General features: G+C 41.7%; 1 protein-coding gene across 3 annotated transcripts in view; it reads left to right on the top strand.

The window, feature by feature from the left end:
* Positions 1–19,099, top strand: part of LOC119441778 (putative sodium-coupled neutral amino acid transporter 11) — a 68,387-nt gene that overhangs the window by 42,815 nt on the left and 6,473 nt on the right. For 2 of the 3 annotated variants that reach the window (XM_049661608.1, XM_037706390.2), the window contains 11 exons: positions 571–606; positions 1,732–1,819; positions 1,897–2,030; positions 3,338–3,413; positions 4,355–4,420; positions 4,507–4,613; positions 8,622–8,701; positions 8,776–8,846; positions 13,033–13,194; positions 14,520–14,632; positions 18,301–18,438. In XM_049661608.1, the coding sequence (XP_049517565.1) occupies positions 571–606; positions 1,732–1,819; positions 1,897–2,030; positions 3,338–3,413; positions 4,355–4,420; positions 4,507–4,613; positions 8,622–8,701; positions 8,776–8,846; positions 13,033–13,194; positions 14,520–14,632; positions 18,301–18,438 (1,071 nt within the window). The remainder of the gene's footprint in view (positions 1–570; positions 607–1,731; positions 1,820–1,896; positions 2,031–3,337; positions 3,414–4,354; positions 4,421–4,506; positions 4,614–8,621; positions 8,702–8,775; positions 8,847–13,032; positions 13,195–14,519; positions 14,633–18,300; positions 18,439–19,099) is intronic. The other variant, XM_037706391.2, reaches the window with a different exon arrangement.

Here is a 19,099-nt window from a genome sequence, read left to right on the forward strand (position 1 = left end):
TGATAAAGTGTTTACGACATTGATTCGACTTTTCATTATTATTTTATGTTATGTCACATGTACTATGTGTATGTATCTGTGTGTATCCATTGATCCTCCTTGTCTCATCACCCTAGTGCTGTTTTGACCCTCTATGTACTACTAACGAGCCCAATAACTGTCCTGAAAAAGAATTTTTTTTTTGCAACTAACACACCACAGAAATATTACTGCGCAAAGTAGATGTGAATGGGTAGTTCCTGGTAGTTCATCTTTGGTAGTCTATGAGGATGAAGAATTCAATTTCATTAATGCATGATTATTTTGTTACAGCAAACCCGCATTTTTTGTCTGAAACATTTTACAGCTTGAGGAGCCAAAATCACATCATGAAAACACGCTGTCAGTTAATTAAAGTTGAAACAATATTTTCTAACACTTTCACACCCAAAGACTTGGTTTAATTCTCACAAAACTTGCTGATTTGCTTTTAAAGCTTGCTCCAATCTAAGTGACCACATTCTCAATCATTCTTGACTGACATGCAATTACTGAAGCGTATCTAAAACACTCTCAATGTTTTGCTTCCAGAGTGATGACAGTACTGACACAAAGCAACTCGTGCTGGTATGAACTGCTCCCATTACTTAAAGCATGACTAATGTCCCTGTGCTTGAACTAACATACTCTGTGTACTACCTTGTGTGTGCATGTCTGTGTGTCTGTGCACGTGTGTAAAAACAAGTTTCTTTCCATTAAGGGGAGAGGCGGGTCAAAAAACAGCGATTTTCAATAAAGAAATAGGTTAATTTTGTGTTTTTAGTTGTTTCAGCAACATTGACCGCTCCTATTTCACATATGAAGACATCAGAGCCAGAAATGATCAGGAAAAGTATAATAAACTCGGTTAAAGCACTCGAGGTGGTAAGAAAAGGCACAGATATGACACATTTTCAAGCGCGCGATCCGTCAAACCGCGGTGTCGCACGCCATTGGGCTCGTGCAAGGTGGCAGGCCTAAGCTTTTTCTCTCCAAGGTTAGCTTTACCGCATCACAATCTCTCCGGGAAGTAATATTAATAATTAACAGAAGTAAACAACTTTTATAACTTTCAATCGCATTTTTCTCAACTTCATATTTTGGGCAAAACAAGGCATTTGTGTACAACATTTTATGTACTTATTGTGGTCCAATCAAGACCACATTTGATGGGCGTAATTTTTAGGATATGTAGAATGCACTTATATAGGATTTAATGCAATCACTTAATTTTTTTAAGGATGAAAATTTTTAATGTACTCGGGCACCAGCCACTGAATATGAAGCACCAGATACGAAATTCTCTTAAAATGTTGCCTGTAAAGGGAATAACATTATCTTGCTTATTAGCACTCAGTGAAGTGTTAGGGATAGGAAAAATAATTTTGCACTGCTCTATCATGCTAACTGCTAAGTCCAGCAGCTGCACAAACATGCACTGCTTCTCACTTATGCATGGCACTTAGGACATGAAAGCATCGAGATATCCTAAAACTAAAAGTAGATTTCGAATGAAGAGATCAAGCTCTATAAGTTGTAGAATTTTCATTCGCCCAGCATCATTATTTAAAAAGAAATGTTTCTGAGGAGCACCTCCCCTTAAGGCGCATGCAATTAGCTAAAACGACTTTGCGCTCCAAACTGTAAGTGACCTTAAAAATGTTTGCTGCCCCGCTAATGAAATTCTCGCAACGTTTCGATCCCGTCACTTAGGAGGACAATTCTGCTTCTCAGGAAACGAGCAGTTTATTACAAACCAGCTTCAACTATATCAACAGCATCATTGGATCAGGAGTTGTGGGTAAGCAAGAAGTTGTGGAAAAATACCCAATTTGGTTGCAGTGCAGAGTGTAACAACTTTATATCGTAACATCGCAGGAATCGCATATGCATTACAGCAAGCTGGCTTTGGAATGGGGATCATTCTGCTGATAATGTTTGCGGCCATCACGGACTACTCCCTGTGCATTTTAATCAAAGCTGGCATCAGTACAGGCACCTCAACATATCAGGTTGGTCTACTTTATGCCCTTCAGATCTCTCGCTGCACCATACGTTAATGACTGCACCGTTTTGGCACACTGCTGGGAGATCTGTCAACAATAACCTGACCGCTGTAGCTGTCTTGCGAGACCGATGCACAGTGTGGTCCACTGTTAGAGGGTTCACGCCAATGTCTTCCTTGCTTTGATGGTACTCCAGCTGCAATTACTATGAAACTGCGTCAATGCACAGCACAAAGGTGAAGGAAGGTGCCTGTGCCACAAATCACAAGTTGTCTGTGGCAAAGGGCACGTCCACATTTGCCAGAGGAAAAATACAGTCGAACTTCGATATAATGAAGTATCTTCTAATACGAAAATACCGTCGTTATATTTGACATTGGTTATAAGCGTATATTCATTACGTGCGGACATAGATGAAAAACAATGTAAATTCATTCTGTAATATCTGTTTAAATCCAGGGTGTCGAACCTTGTTATAACAATCTCTCATCCAAGACTGATACCTTCATTATATCCAATATTCATTATAAATGTATATTCGTCATATGCTGGTATCGATGAAAAACATTTTAGAGTTACTTTGTTATATTTTATAATTCCTTATATTTGGGTCAGATCCAGATTGTCAAACCTTGTTATGGCGATGTCACATGCGACCCTCAAACACCTTTATTATATCCACCATTCACTATAAGCAAGTATCGTTCATTACATCCAATACTCGTTATAAACATATATTCATTACATGCTGGTATTGGCGAGAAACATTTTATGTTTACTTTGTTATACCCGATAATTTGTCATAACAGTGTTGTTCATTTGTATCGAGATTCAACTGCATTCATGTGTGCTTACACTCGTGTTCCCTTTAACAGTTGGTCTACTTTGAGCCTTTCAGATCTCTTGCTGCACCATACGTTGGGCTTTGAGCCCAACGTATGGTTGAGCCCAACGTATGGGACCAAACGTACGGTTATTATCTATACAAATATGTCACTTGATGTCGAGTCTGGGAACCTAGTCACCGATTCAATCTGTCGTGTGAATCTGTCTTTACACGCACCAATCGTACCTTATAGAGAGATTTAAAAGGCGATTAAGAGCTTCTTCACTTATAAGGAGTTGATTGCATTGATAAGCACGAAATAAAGAAATGTGTTATCTACCTTTGTGCCATTTTTATTGTGATAACATCTTAACATGCTGATAAGAAATGTTCGCACTTCAACAATGGCACTTTTTTTTTTTTTCAGTGTTCTTTTGATCCTTGTGTATTGTATAAAAATGATTTTTCCTCTCTTTCTCCTGCTTAGGACCTTGTCCAAGCTGCCTTTGGCTTGCCAGGATTCTATGTCCTGACCTTCATGCAGTTTATTTATCCTTTCATTGGTATGTACTTGAATCGGGCTATAACGTGTGTTTAAAAAAATTTTGTTGTTACTGGCCCGAAGAGATTTATTAGAATTGCATAGCACATTTTGGCCTTTTCAGGTGATTTACTCAAACAGGCAGATATTGTTTGCATGAAAAATTGCGATGTCCAGGTAGTTCATTTTAAAAATTCACCAAATGATTTCCGAAATATTCAATTTAGGACGTACATTTAAATTGCAAGATTAAAACTCAGCGGTAGTAAAGACATGTGGTTATCAATAGCAGAAATACTGACTAGCATCACTTTTGAGATCATCATCATCATCAGCCTATATTTATGTCCACTGCAGGACGAAGGCATCTGCCTGCGATCTCCAATTACCCCTGTCTTGCACTAGCTCATTCCAACTTGCACCTGCAAACTTGCTAACTTCATCACCCCACCTAGTTTTTCTGCTGTCCTCGACTGCGCTTCCCTTCTCTTGGTATCTTTTAGTTTCTTGAGATATCTGTCCATAAAGCATCCTGCAAAATAGATTGGTGTTTCAGTTAACACTTTCACAAGAGCCTGGCAGTTCGGGACGCCAACTGAAATGCTGAAGCATTTTTTATCCAATTTTGGGGACGGATATCTCGGGGCGCTAGTATTAAAGGCTTCTCTGGGGCACACACGACCTTACTACTGCTCGGCTTCAATTTTGCAATCGCAACACATATCCTGAATAAAATAATGAGAAAGCTAATTAGTGTATTTTTTTATTTAGGTATGTGGACATTCTCATGCAAGTAATTTCTGCCTCTGCGAGAAATCCTCTTGAAATGCTGAAACAGCACTATCTGTCAAGTAATTCTTTAAATATCTGTTTGCACAAAAAATACATATACATATCTAACATGATATTACAGATTAAACCTGACTTTGCTAACTCAGCATAACTTAAACTTCCTCTCAACAGCCATGATCAGCTACAATGTCATCATTGGTGACACGGTCACAAAGGTGTTCTTGAGAGTTTTCAGAGGTGAGTGTGCGCACGTGTGGCTCTTAGCCATCGAGTTTGTGGGTTTCTTACATGTTGTTCTCTTCAAACCTTTCCTTTTTTTTCAGTGGCACCTGACAGCATTCTTGGCAACCGCCACTTCGTTGTTATCATGGCCTCATTATTTGTCACACTGCCTCTTTCCCTGCACAGAAACATATCGAAGCTCAACAAGGCAAGTTCCATTTGCACAGGCATAGCATCTGCCAGCAGACCGGAGAGAGCAATAGTGGCCAATAGGTTGAGGATTGTGACAAGATCTTAATTTAAATACGTGGTAACAGAGAAATCGTTGTGTTTGGTATCTACTGTGCCGAATTTGATTAGGTTTGTTGCATTTAAGGGAGCCCTGCAACACTTTTTAAAGCCACCATTCTTGCTCTAAGCCTTTTCTTAGCATGTCAAAGAAACTAGCAACAAGAGGAATTATGGTTATTGTAATGCACGTAAACCCAAGTTATCGGTCGCAGAAGCTTCAAAATACAAGCAAAATGAAAGTGACTCTCGGCTCGAATTTTCGCGGCTCTCCCACATTGTCGCAAGGTGCGTCCAGTAGCCACAGAGCATCGCTGTTACTTACAGAAAGTTAGCGAGCCATGGTTGCCTTGAGCCTGCTCAACCTGTCGATGGCGCTCCCATGGCATTGGCGATCGGGCAGCGCGTGGTCTGATCTCGGATTTCATGACGGCACTTCTATGGTTACAACCACTGGTCTATAGTTTAGTTGAGATCAGTGGTTACATCAGTTTGCTTGCGTGAAATGACTGTTGGTGCACCATGTGCTTGGCATGATGATGCGTCGTCCCCATGCTTGCAACACATCGCACGTTGTTCTGCAAAAATGGTTGCAATATGCAATGCCGTAGTTTCTTTTTCCGAAGCACTTACAAAATTGTGCGAACATAAATCACACTTGACATTTTCAACCAGTGATCACAGTGCGACTCATTGATATCGCGTCCTTCGCACAAAATTGTCTCGTGATGATGCTATCAGCGCTGCTAAGGTATTGAGCTTTCTCAGGAGTGTTGCATGGCTGCTTTAAGAGAAAAGGGTTAAAATCTACTAACTACAGGATGTAGATTGTTAATTTGTGCCGCCATATCTGTTGATGTTGATGCGATTAGCACTGAAGCAATGTAGCGGCATATCGTATTGGCAAATGATGCAGGCCTGGCGGAGCGCTGTGGAAATGACTTGCCTGCTACATGGCCTTCGAGATCACACGCACTGGCAGGTTTTGCTCCAACCTACCCATTTGCCGCGCTCCCCAGCAGAAAAGTAACCCTGGATGGTGCTGTTACCCGTTAACTCAAGCAGGCTAGGTGACTATTTGTCACCGCTCCGTTTCAAAAGGGATGCCAATAAATCATCATCATCATCATCTGGCCTAGAGTTAGTATACCAATTCTAGAGGTAAAGCTGGTCGAATGAAGTGGCAACCGCAAAGGCGCCGCCATGTCACTACCTTTCATTTTTGTAATTTTAAAGATATCCAAAATATGATGAGAAATCAAGAATTTACACGTAGCATGTACTATCAACCAAAAAAGTTTACGGACCACGGTATCTCAGAAAATGCTAAATATCCAAGCAGCCTTTAAAAGTAGCCAGTAAAACCGCACATCACAATGTTGTTCACATATACCAGTAGAGGCTGGAAATGGGAATACCAGGCTGCGTTTTGAGGCTGCGGAGATATTCAGCTTTTTGTCAGATCCCTTGGTCCATAAACTTTTTTGGTCGATAGTACACATGGACAATGTCTAAAGCTCATTTTGTATATTATTCAGAAAAAAACTGATGGCTATTTATGAAATTTTGATGTAAAATTTACGGTGTGTGACAGGATACGTTGACAGGCCCATGAACTAGACGGCGCAACCTCACTGAGGGAGGCTTGGGATCGCACTGATTGCGCGTCTCGTCTGAATCAAATCTCGTCATTTGTGCATGCCCGCCTGCGCAGGTAGCAACATGGCAGCACCCTTGCAGTTGCTGATTTCGATGTATAGGCACTATCTGAGAGTTTTTTCCCTAGAGTTGGTATATTAACGCTGAGACTTCGGCGGCCGCACAGGCGGCCGTAGAGGCAGACCGCACAAGATATCAACGTGCGCATTGCCTCTTTTCACGTGTTGTGGAAGGTTTTTATAGGATATATAATCCCACACAATTTTTCAGCTCTGCCTCGAACATTTTACCGTCCTCACTACCTAGCTCTCTAGGGTGGCAGATTAGGCAAGTTGGTATGGTGCGATATTGTCTTGTTTTTAGCACAACTCAGGTTGAATGTAATGGAAGAGAAGAAGATAAGCAAGAAAAGATGACAGGACGATGCACCATAGCACGCTATGTAGTGCCTGACTGGCCGTTGATGGCACTGACGCAGCGTGCCCCCGCACCCTCTGTAGGTGTTCCACGTTCCCTATGCAGCCGGGCCCCTCTTGCGTGGCGCGTCTGAATATATGTAATTTATAATATGGGTTTGATTCTACCCAGCACTGGAGAAACTTTAAAGGATCTCTTTTTGTCATTGAAAAGCAGCACATACCTGGTGTGAAGTTGGCGTGAAAGAGGTTAGATACAAGCAAACATGCACACTGCAAACTGAGTGAAGTTCCCAAACAATGCTAATCACAGTAAAATTCTTCTAAGCATAAAGACCGAAGAACCAAGTTTACAACTCTATAGTTCCGCAATGCAAAATGATACCACAATTCTGTAAGCACCTAATACTAAATCTAAGGCAGACAAAATTTATGTATTTACTCCACTCTGAAATATATTTGGAAGTATAAACTTCAGCAAAACCCTTGTAAACATTACACAAATTTCACGCAAGCTGTAAATTCATGTCACATTTTTCCACTTGAGATGCTCTAACAGACATGGTTGACAGAACTGCAGTGGTATCCATTTTTGGTGCAGAGTTATAGATTTGTAAACTTAATGTTTTCTTTTTTGTGTGTGGAACCGTTTATGGCCATTTTTGTTAAAAAATTCAAGGTCCCAAATCAGAATTTTATTTCATTGTAGAACTAGGTTTTTTTCACTTAAATGCAACAACTTTCATACAAATCAGTTCAGCAGTTGTCTAATGAGACCATTTATGCATTTCACACGTCTAAATAAAGAAATCACTGTTGGCCCAAAGTTAAAGCTTATTTTAAGCTTTTATCTATCAATGAGAAGTATAGTCGTCACCAAAAATTTTACCAATATAAAAGCTGATAATTACAGTCGTAAAAAATACCTCGCAGTTTTAACCAATGACGAGCATATCCGTCGGCTTGCTTCTAGTTACAGTTTCTGACACTATAGATGGCAGTGCTAGTCAATGTTTAGTGGCTTTGTGTGTAGTCTGTCCTGGTTACAGGCTGATTGAATGCTTTTGAGATATTCATTCCTAAAATGTATAAAGAAATACATTGTCGCTCCAGTTGTTTACCTGTTTCAATGCATGAAATGGAGTTTTGCTATTAAAGTAAGTGGAACAACAGCGCATTTCTGTCACAAGTTTGAAAGCACATATCTCAAAATTGGGGCCATCCCCGGAATTCGTTCCAAGTAGATATGCATTGCAAGCTGATCAGCTAAAATTCATAAATTAAGATATGTACCATGAATTAGTTGAAAACTTATTTATTCAAATGCTGTTGATTAGTCAATTATACTTTTGGATTTGTTGTCTAAATAATGTCTACTGCAAGATAAAAACAAGCAGCAGTTTAATTTGTTTTGCAGTAAGGTGGCGCAGTAAAGCCTCAATATAACGAGCACGGATATAACTAATTATCTGACATAATGAAATTTAACATTTTTCTTGCAAATACTAGCATATGATAAATATACACTTATAATAAATATCAATATAACGAAGACATTTCCGTGTCAAATGTAACTTTGTTGTTATATTGTGGTTCGACCGCAGTAAGCACGACCACCACCATTTTTCATGTCTATACAAAGACTAGTTATAGTAAGTTAATCATTAAGACAAGATGCTGCATACGATTTAGCACAGGCAGCAGTGCCAGTGTACAAAAAGGAAGAGCTTTCAAGAAAAAATGCTAGAGCAAGCAACAGCATGCGAAGCTGCACATTATGAGTTCACGGCTCTCTGCACTTAAAATTCCGTTCGTGACTTGATTCACTTGACTTCTTTTCTCTTCTCTACCAGGTGTCACTGACATCACTTCTAATTATTCTTGTTATCCTGGCTTTCGTGATTGTGCGGATAGGAAACTTCGTAGATGTCGTGTAAGTAGTCTGAACTGAGCCACATAGTTGTCTTGATTAGATGACGAAACATTGCATTTGGTCATTCGTTACAGGCCCACTTCTCCCCATTCTTACGCGTTTGCTGACAGAGGCATCACAAAGGCCATTGGTGTCATTGCATTCGGTAAGCATAGTTCATCTTGTGGTGACATAAATTCCTATTGAAAATAACATATGCCCTATAACCTGTATGTACCCAATACTCGCATATGATGCTACACCAAGTGCTTCAGTTAAGACGTATGTAATTACCAAATGAAGAATGCAATAAGAGGTCTTTTTTCAGCACCAGTTTCAGCGTGTAACGGGGCTCACGAGTGTTTTTAGTAGCGGTTGTCAAGTGACATTTTATGACTGTTTACAATACTGCTAAGGGCGGAAAGTAAGGGTGTGCGAGTATCCGAAATTTCAAATGGGAATGAATAGTCATTGCTATTTAATTTGTATTCGGCTCGAGAATGTACAATTGGAAATTGTTGAATATTCATTTCTGTTCAAACATAAGGGATAACAACACTAATTGCAGTCTCGGAGGAGAGAGATTGATGCAAGTGTTCCAGTGATCTTGCTGCAAGGGAGCCATTGTTATTGCACATAGGCACTGGTCCCCAGGGAATGCACAGTTCAAATAACTTCTACTCACTTAGTTCCAGTCATTCAATAAGAACACCTTGCTTTTAGGCAGTTTACATGGGAACTTATTGTCCTAACTTAGGCAAAGCAATTTATTATTTGGGTGAGTCTCGCTATGTTTGCATCTTTTTAATACAATGTACGGTGCTGTAGTATCGCACTTCACATCTAGAATTACCACTACCCTCCCTCTGCGTGCATCTGGTGACATACTGCTTCTTTGTTTCGTTAATGTAGTTGTCATGGTGCACCAGATAACTGAAAGCAGTTGCTTCTCATTTACAAGTTCCTCAGTTGACCAGATATGCAGTTGTAAATGGAATTACATGTGCCAAACAATGTAAAAAATTACTCCCCTCTCTCTTTTTTTTTTTTTTTGCTGGACAAACTAAATACAAACAAGCACTGTGTTTAGGAATCAGAAAATATTCAATTCGGTATTCGGAGCTAGTTTTTCTCTAATGTTCATATTTTATTATTTGATTCAACTCGGAAATTATGCTATTGAAATACCCCTAGTGAGAAGAGAAAATCCCAGTTAGAGAATGCTACAAATAAGGGATTGTTTTTAGAGCACAGCTCTTAATGGCCCGTTCCTGAGGCGAACATCGGCGGTAGCATAACCGAGCGAACAAGCACAACAGCGAAAGATGAAAGAGCGAGGTGCCAGCCACGAACGGCGGAGACCAATCAGAGCGGCCCATTCAGTGGCGTGTGCGCGGGAAACTGGTTTGATGCGGACCCGCCCGACCGCTCGTTGCGTACGCCTACCTGGTCTCAGCTGGACCGCTCGTTTCGTACTATTGTCCGCTCGCGTCAGCTCTCGCTCGCGCTTGTTTTGATTGTCATGGTTTGCGATTGTTTTGTAATCTGATTGTACGTGCGACGCGAATTGTGTAGGCCTTTCTGAAAGCCAAGCGGCACCAGCGATTACAATGGAACCTTCGACGAGTCATGCATAAAAACCGCCGCGCTTGACCTGCAGATCAGATTTTCGACGAATGCCGACTCTGCTACAGTTCTTTGCCTCAACATATCGCGAAATGAAAACACGTATATAGGTGCGCTCAAATTTTGCATTGGGGAGTATCGTAGTCATCAGTGAATTTTTTTTTTCTCCCAAATTTTCACACGTTCACTGTTAACACATTCGCTGCTAGACAAAAAAAGGAGCTTGTTGTTTACAACGACACACTACACAACCTGTTACCTCGTGATACTATTATCTCATTCTTGATAGCCCATAGTATCTCATTTTGTGTACATTTATGCTTATATTATTTTTATTTTTTTATTTAGAAAATACTGCAGGCCCAAGCTAGGGCCCATGCAGGAGGGGTATCAAAAGGTTTACACAAGCAAAAAAATAAATAAAAACATCGAACAAAACATCGAATATGCTTGCAGCTTTATGCTTTTCAATACCAACACAACTTGTTCTTTAACCACACTTAAAATTCAGGTTTCTCCTAGTAAAATACCATACCTTGAGAGAGGTTGTAATTGGCTGCTGCACTGGTACACCTGAACTCACAAACTAGCCTCTACCAATGCTACATAATCAGTGAAAGTGACATTAGGTGTTCCATAGGTACATATAATCGCAATAATATTAATGTCATTATCAACTTTGCAATTTCTGACCAATCGCTCAGCTGTTTGACCAGCTTTGTGTTAAGTGACATGTTCAAATGATGCTAAACAGATATGCATAAGACTTTCTGTTGAAGTGCACCAGAAAATATTAAAGTAGTTACCATCTGCTGTTTGAGATGTTCACAGCTATGCAGGCCATTTTAATTCAACAGCTTCGAATATGACAGGAGGTAAAAAGCGTTTTGGTGGAGGACAATGAAGAAGCTCGAGAACAAGTTAAGGACCGCGCACACAGCGATGGAACAAAAAATGTTAGACGTAACGTCAAGAGAAAGGAAGAGAGTGGTGTGGATCAGAGAGCAAACGGGGACAGCCGATGTTCTAATGGACATTAAGAGAGGCCATGTAATGCGTAGGTGGAACATTAAGAGTTACAGAATGGGTGCCGAGGGAAGGGAAGCACAGTCGAGGATGGCAGAAAATTAGGTGGGTTGATGTAATTACAAAATCTGCAGGCGCAAGTTGGAATCGGCTAGACCAAGACAGGGGTAACTGGAGATCGCCGGGAGAGACCTTCGTCCAGCAGTGGACGTAACAAATACGCTGTGCTTAGTTCAAAGAAGCGAGAGAAAACCCCTCTGCTTGAAATATGCCTTAGGCCACAACATCGATTGTGCACGAAACCAAAATTTATAAATATAAATTCTGAACTTATTTGCGGCATTCACCATATGTATCATCATCACAATTTATGATAATGAGGGCTGCGTGGTCCCCGGAAATAACTGCACCAAAGAACTCAATGGCCAAGGAACACGAGAGGAAGCTTTAGCTCAGGCGGTCCTACCTGAATAGATGGAAACGGAGAGGTCATTTTCCTAGGCATCTGCTGCACCAAAATTTGATTAGGTTTATTGCATTTTTTTAAAAGTTCAGATCATGCGAATGTAACCATATTTTTTATTTAGGTCATTAATTAAAAAAAAATTCAGAACTGCTAAATTTTTAAAAACTCAAGTATCGTCGTTACAACTCTAACTTAGCAATAAAAAGCCGTATCACAATTCTGTAAATTGCACCTAACAATACATCTAAAGCAGACGAAATATATACAGTATACACCATTCTGAAATATATATTTGTGAGCATGACTTTTTTAAAACCCTCATAAACATTGCAGCAATATTAGGTAAGCTTTTAAAATTCGTATACAAAATTTTCCGCTTTAGGTGCTCTAACAGATGCAGTTTACAGAACTGCGATATGTTTTTAGTGTAGGGTGACAGATTTGTAAACATCGCGCATCAATTTTTTTAAGCTTACCAGTTTTCGAGAATCTTTGTAAAAAATTTAATGTCCTAAATCGGCATTCTGCTTCCTAGAGTCACTAGAACTTGACTTTCTCTCTCAAATGCAACAAATTTAATTCAAATCAGTCCCGTGGTTGTCTAGCATAAGTACTTCTGCATTGTACAAGAATTTTACAAGTACTTGAATAGGGAAATCGGAGTTGGCCCCGAGCTAAAGCTTCCTCTTAATGCCATTAAACTTGCCCATGTGGCACGGGCATGTAGGGCAATAGATAACTTTCTGCATTTGCTGGATGCATCATAGTCACAAATGACATTAAAAGGGCATGCACATGCATGATATCGGCTCTGGATCTATTAATGTATATTTAGGAACTCAACACACTTAATGCCACTAACCTTGCCAATCTGGCATAGTAATCTCACTGGAAACGACGGCAGCTACCACACTAACCTCATGAAGTCCAAACAGCCTTCGACATCAAAGAAAATTAAAGCTTATTCACCTTCATATCTGGCCATGGAGAGTGTGTTCATGCAAAAAGTGCAATTAAGTGTTACTTGACTAAAATAATTAGTTTAGTAAGCAATTAGTATTGTTTTCTGCACTATCCTCAACCGTATCAAAAACCCTACTACGGGATTTCTGTTACGTTTTATGAGTATATGAGTATTGAGGTATCAAAATCAGCTTAACAAAAAGAAAACAAAAAAGACACGATGGGCTTTGTGAGGTTAATTAAGCAACAGAACTATGTACAATTCTCGCAGCCTACATGTGCCACCACAACTCGTTCCTGCTGTTTGCTGCCCTGAAAGACCCGACCCAGCGGCGATGGAACAAGGTGACCCACATCAGCTTGGCCCTCTCCTGCTTCATCATCGTGCTCTTCGGCATTGGCGGTTATGTCTCCTTCCATGTTTACAGCCAGGGTGAGCAAGCTGTCATTGGCTAGCAGCACCCGTTGATGCTTAGCAATGCTCTGAACTATGAAATGGCTCCTACACAACACTCATTCAAAGGGCTTTTCTCGTGACAAATAGTTGGTTCTGAAGTGCCGTCCACGATAGTTTGCCGAAATAGCTTTCCGGATAACTTTTCAAACAACTTTTGTTCTACAGTAACTTTTCAAAAAAATTGCATTTACCTTTCAGGATTTTTTCCCCCAACAATGGTACCAAGACGACTCATTTATTTATTTTTTTTATCTCCTGAAATGCTTCAAAAACAAGTCTAAAGCTAAAAAAGATCCCTGGAACCCATGTATTGCAAAGAATAGTTGTTTATTTACTATATGGTAGGCATTAAAATATGCCTACCATAATGTTACGGGAAGGAAGAAACGTACTGGTTTTACAGACGGGTTTTAATGGCTACGCAGAGAGGCGAAAAACCCAGAATCTTCTTTGTCGTCTCCCAGGGCACCAACCATGTCCTCTTCTTTCCACCTTACGCACTGTGACATTACCCCCGTCAGAAGAAGCGCCTTACTGGTGCGACTCACTGGTTCCAGAAAGGAACGGTTTGAGGCGGCTGACGTGGACGACGTCAGATAGAGGTGAAGGCACGGTAGCATCCAGATTTCTTTGAACTTTGTGGAAAAGACTATTATAGTGTCCCTGCACTGATACTGTGCTAACTTCTGCTGACTACCAGCAGTGCAATAGCACTCGGAGCACCAACCCCGAACTGTGCTTTCTCACACCACCTACACAAGATACCGGTTTCCTTGCAAATGTTCAACCTGTTAATGTCCCATTTCAGATGGCAGATGAAACAACGGCGTGTCCATGTCAGGATCACTAGATGTCATCTAGTCTAAAAAATGTTGGAAGTGCAAACGACAGAACTACTGCCACCTATGTTGTGAAAGGAAAAACACCCTTTGACAGCCTCTTTTCGTCTCAAGCTATTCTGAAAATGGTGCAATATCTATGACAAGGTGGACTCGTCATAAGCGAAAAAGTCGCAATTGCTCGTCACAAGCTGAGGTCGTCAAGAGCCCTTCTTAAGGTGTTAGCAAACGAGTTAAGCCTACCCAAGGCAATAAAACACCGCTCTGTACTAAAACCCACACACTCCTACCATTTCTTTCACAGTCTGGGCTCCTCCTTGACATGCCTCTTTTAATTTGTGCTTAGTACTTGACACGAAGGGCATGCTTAACGATCTATGTGCTGCAACATGTACTGGTGTGATGAACTACTTGCTTACCTGAAATTAAGTGGCATGCAATCCATTTTTTTTTTTTTTGCAGGCGACCTGTTCGAAAACTATTGCAAAGACGACGACCTTGCGAATGTGGCTAGGCTGCTCTTCACACTCACTATAATGCTGACATACCCGATCGAGTGTTTTGTCACGCGGGAGGTGAGGATGGTTTTGCTATTTGTGTTCCGGAAATTGTGGACGCATATATCTAGTACATTTAGAAAGGCAGAGCAAAAATAGTGAGAGAAATGCATACTTTGTGTAGTAATATCTGGTAAACTTGAGTAAGGCAAGCGCACATTGTGGACAATACTGCCCATGTAAAATGTCATCAGTGTGTACGATACTGGCATGTGTACTTGTTTATCTTTCACCGGTGACTGCTTCTCACCGGCTAACAAATGTTAAATGTTATCGCTTAGCGCAGGACGCGCCTGCATGTATTGGAAGTTTCTCGAACTTTATCAATGCTTCTATCCGTTGTCTGTTGTTACCGACACTTATGTAATCTGATTGTATGAGCGACGCGAGTTGTCTAGTACTTTCTGGAAGATATGCGGGCACCATGGATTACTCTAGGATCTTCGATGATTCATGTATAAAAGCCGACACGTTTCGCCGCTGATCAGATTTTGACGATCGCCGACTGTGCTCGCCGCTATCGTTCTGCTTCAAGTGCAACTTGCTTTTGTGGGCACAGGTTCGCCCCAATAAAAAGTACGGTCCGTCATTCATAGTTTTGCGACTGTTTTCTTCACCATCACTGCTACGTGACAATACTGTATTACTGAACTGCTCAAGCTGGTAACAAATGCATACGCATTTGCCTAACCTAACCATGTTAGACGGAGAAATCTGTGTGCATGCTTTGATTCTTGAATTTTTTTGGTAAAAGCATGTGGCAACACTTTAATGTTTTTAAGGCTTCCCTCCTTGAGTGGCATTCATAAATATTTAAAAGTCGTATAGTTTTGTTGCTGCCAAACATTGCCGACACCGTAAAAGTTGGATGCTGCGTTATTCCATTAGACATGAATGGCTAAAGAAACTAAAAAGGAGTAGTAGGACAGCGCACAGCTACACATGTACGGTGCCTGTGCAGCTGCATTGCAGTGCTTTTCCTGTAGGCTACCGGTGGATGTGAAATTTACCACTTTTATGACAGGAGAGCTTTAAAAAAGAGGTTAATTCCTCTTTATATTCAACCACCAATGCTTACAGACAGTGTTAATAAAAAATAGAAACTATTTAATGTGGCATCCCCAAACTTATGCTATGGCCATATATGAGGTCGTTCTTTTTATGCGGAACATTTTTTTAAGAAACAGTCATATCGAGGCCCCTGCCATTGTTGCCGATATGCGACAATGGTGGACATTAGCAGGCGGATTCACGACACATGTTCGCTGCAGCTCGGCTTCAATTTCACACTCACAACATGTGCCCTGAAGTTACTAATTGAGTTAATTAGTGCATTTTAGTAAATTAACTAAATTACTCTTGTAATTTTTTTTTGCTGCTAATGACTGACTAGCCACAAAGCCTATCTGCAAAAATGACACGGTCCTAGACCTGAGCTTCTTTTTTTCTTTAATGTTAGAAACACCTGGTATGTGTGCTTATGTGTGTGTCACTGCTAAACATCATATCAGGACAAATTTGTTCAAGCACTAGTGCAACAACTGCGTCTTAAGTAGTCCGTCTCATGGCATCAGTTCAATAAAAAGGTATTTATTAAGACAGTGGTGTATAATCATTATGAATGCAAATGTCAAACAAGTCGGAACAAACTAGAACACACATTTTTGCAAAGGTGTTCACTAATGTGCATGGTATTAGTGTACTTCAAGCTGATGCATACTGATGGGGCCCCAGACCAGTGACAAGATTTCGAGACATACAACCCTCCATGTTTATGTTTTGTTTGCGAGAGAGCTGCCTTTTTACCATTCCTACTTCAATGTTTATACACTGATGGTACAGCCTATTGGAAAAGTGTGCACTCTTTAGCTGGTGCATTGAAACTGAGGTTATCAGTATTAATTGGTAGCAAGATTAAGGTATAGACTCAAGGCAGATGAGAGCTGGTGACCGCAACACCAGAGTGCAGTTGCTTGCACGCTCAAGCATCAACGGTGGTGGCCTTTACTTTAAAAAAATAATAATTGACACTAAACGGATGAAACAGAGTACAGTAGAACCCCGCTGTTACGTTCCCGGGTGCTCCGTTTTCCCGGCTGTTACGTCGTTTTCGGCCGGTCCCGGCACAGCTCCCATAGAACCCAATGCATTGGTAACCCCGCTGTTACGTCGCAACTGTGGGACCGTTCCCGCATCATACGTTGCGAACTGCCACACCGCGCCGGCCCGAGCGGCCATTTTGACTTTTCATGTCGCTTGGCTTGGTTGCTTGACGATGGCATTGGCCGCCCAAAGTGCTGGGGGCGACATTTATTTCGTATTTTCGGTTTCCGCCAGCAAAAGTATGGCCTTTGATATCCGCTTTTGCTATCTTAAGATGATGTCTATGACGCGTTGCGGCCCTAAAATTGGTTTTGGCTTATAGACGTTCCGTATAAAGTCCAAGGGCGATAACGCCGTCGCCGCGCGCCGTATGCTTTCTTTCGCGCGCGAGACGCAGTCGTCGGCTCCCCTCGCACGCTTTCACTCGCACATACAGCATACGTCGCCTCGCACATACAGCATACGTCGCCGCGCGCCGTATGCTGTATGTGCGAGTGAAAGCGTGCGAGGGAAGCCGCGCAGCCGTATGCTGTATGTGCGAGTGAAAGCGTGCGAGGGAAGCCGCGCAGCCGTATGCTGTATGTGCGAGTGAAAGCGTGCGAGGGAAGCCGCGCAGCCGTATGCTGTATGTGCGAGTGAAAGCGTGCGAGGGAAGCCGCGCAGCCGTATGCTGAATGTGCGAGCGAAAGCTTGCGAGGGGAGCCGACGACCGCGTCTCGCGCGCGAAAGAAAAGCAGATAGGAAGCGCGCCTCCTTCCGTTGCGCTCGAGGCACCAGCGAGGGAGCGAGGGGGGGGGGGGGGGGGTAGTGGGCAGCGTTGTGCTCTGGCATCATACTGCGCGGCGGCGCGCGCGCGGTCCCGCGGGCCCTATCTTGAAAGCGATCTGCGTGGGGGTAGATTCTACGCAGTGTAGGTGCGTCGGCGGCTCGTGGCTTTGTGCGTGCTGCGTGTTCTCGGCGCTCAGTTGAAGCGATAGACAACAGCACGAAGGTCACTTCGCTCGCTTCTGCAGCGGCGCTTAACTGCGCGTGTCCGCGCTCATCGAGTGTGATGTGTTCATGTTTGCCTGTGGGCGCTGACACTATGTTTGTTAATTAGTTAATAACCGAACGTTTACAAGTTTATACAGACGATAAAACTACAATTCTTACTTTGTATAGCTCACCGCAATCGATACTTCGGCTGTCGGGCGAAACTACTTTTTGTCGCACGTAAGAATTAAAATAATATTGTGTGCAGTTCAACACTACTCCCATTTCTCAATTTTTCCTGTTTCCTGGCTCTTGCGTTTCCCGGCTCTTACGTTTTTTTTTTACGGTCCCGTGAAAAACGTAACAGCGGGGTTCTACTGTATTAAAAAATTGCTCTGCATTTTACCTCTTTGAGCGGCAATTATCTGTCAATTAGGTACTTTAGTAAACAACAACTAGACCAAGAGCAAGTTCTCTTGCAGGCTTTTCACTGTTGTGACAGGCTATTGCAGCTACAAAAAGCATGGGGGAACATGTAGTTGAACATATGAACTATACACATTGCTATTCTTGTGTTGATATTAGTTTTTATTTCTTTCTCTCTTTTGCAGGTTCTAGACAACGCATTCTTTGTGACTAGGTTTCCATCAAACTTGGTGCGGCACATCATCATGACATTGTTCATCGTACTGACCACTTTTGCATTTTCAACGCTGACTGACTGCCTTGGAATCGTCCTCGAACTCAATGTGAGTGATTTGCGAGATACGCTTCTGTTAGGGCCAACGACCCTTGTGTGACAAAGTTCTCGCGTCGATAAAATGGAGGTTTGGCCAAGTTAGTAACTCACAGTAAGAGCACGAGCAAAAGACGAGGACCGATCACTGGTCCTGTAGTTTAAGTTTTGTGCGCCCTGATCGTTTGCTCACGCTGTGAATTCTATTCGTGTTTCAATGCTCTTTTCAAGCTAGTTCACAGTTTCAGTGACAAAGACTAGATTGTTATCATCATTAAGCTATTTCAAGCTTACTGTCAGGCAGAAGCTGCTCTGAAATTTTTCCAATTATCCCAATACTGTGTCAAGTGAACCCAACTTATGTAATCTCACCACTGTGTCTAACTTTCCGCTGCCCTTGACTGTGTTTTTCACCCTCGAAAACCATTGCTACTCTGATACACTACTGTAATTTGTTCTGTGCAACACATGAGCTGCTCAACTCCACCTTTTGCCTCTCAGTCCAACTAAAATATAATCTACCAGCATTTTATCACTATTCGATATTGCCGTCCTTCTAGTGCCTACTCCTTTCCATTGCCCATTGCACAGTCTTTAGCTTTCTTTGAATGGCTGTGCAGGCCAGTAACGACACAATACAGTGGTGAATTGATTACATGCCGATCCAAGGTGCT

This window comes from Dermacentor silvarum, chromosome 2 (assembly GCF_013339745.2).
Source record: "Dermacentor silvarum isolate Dsil-2018 chromosome 2, BIME_Dsil_1.4, whole genome shotgun sequence".
Taxonomy (NCBI): domain Eukaryota; kingdom Metazoa; phylum Arthropoda; class Arachnida; order Ixodida; family Ixodidae; genus Dermacentor; species Dermacentor silvarum.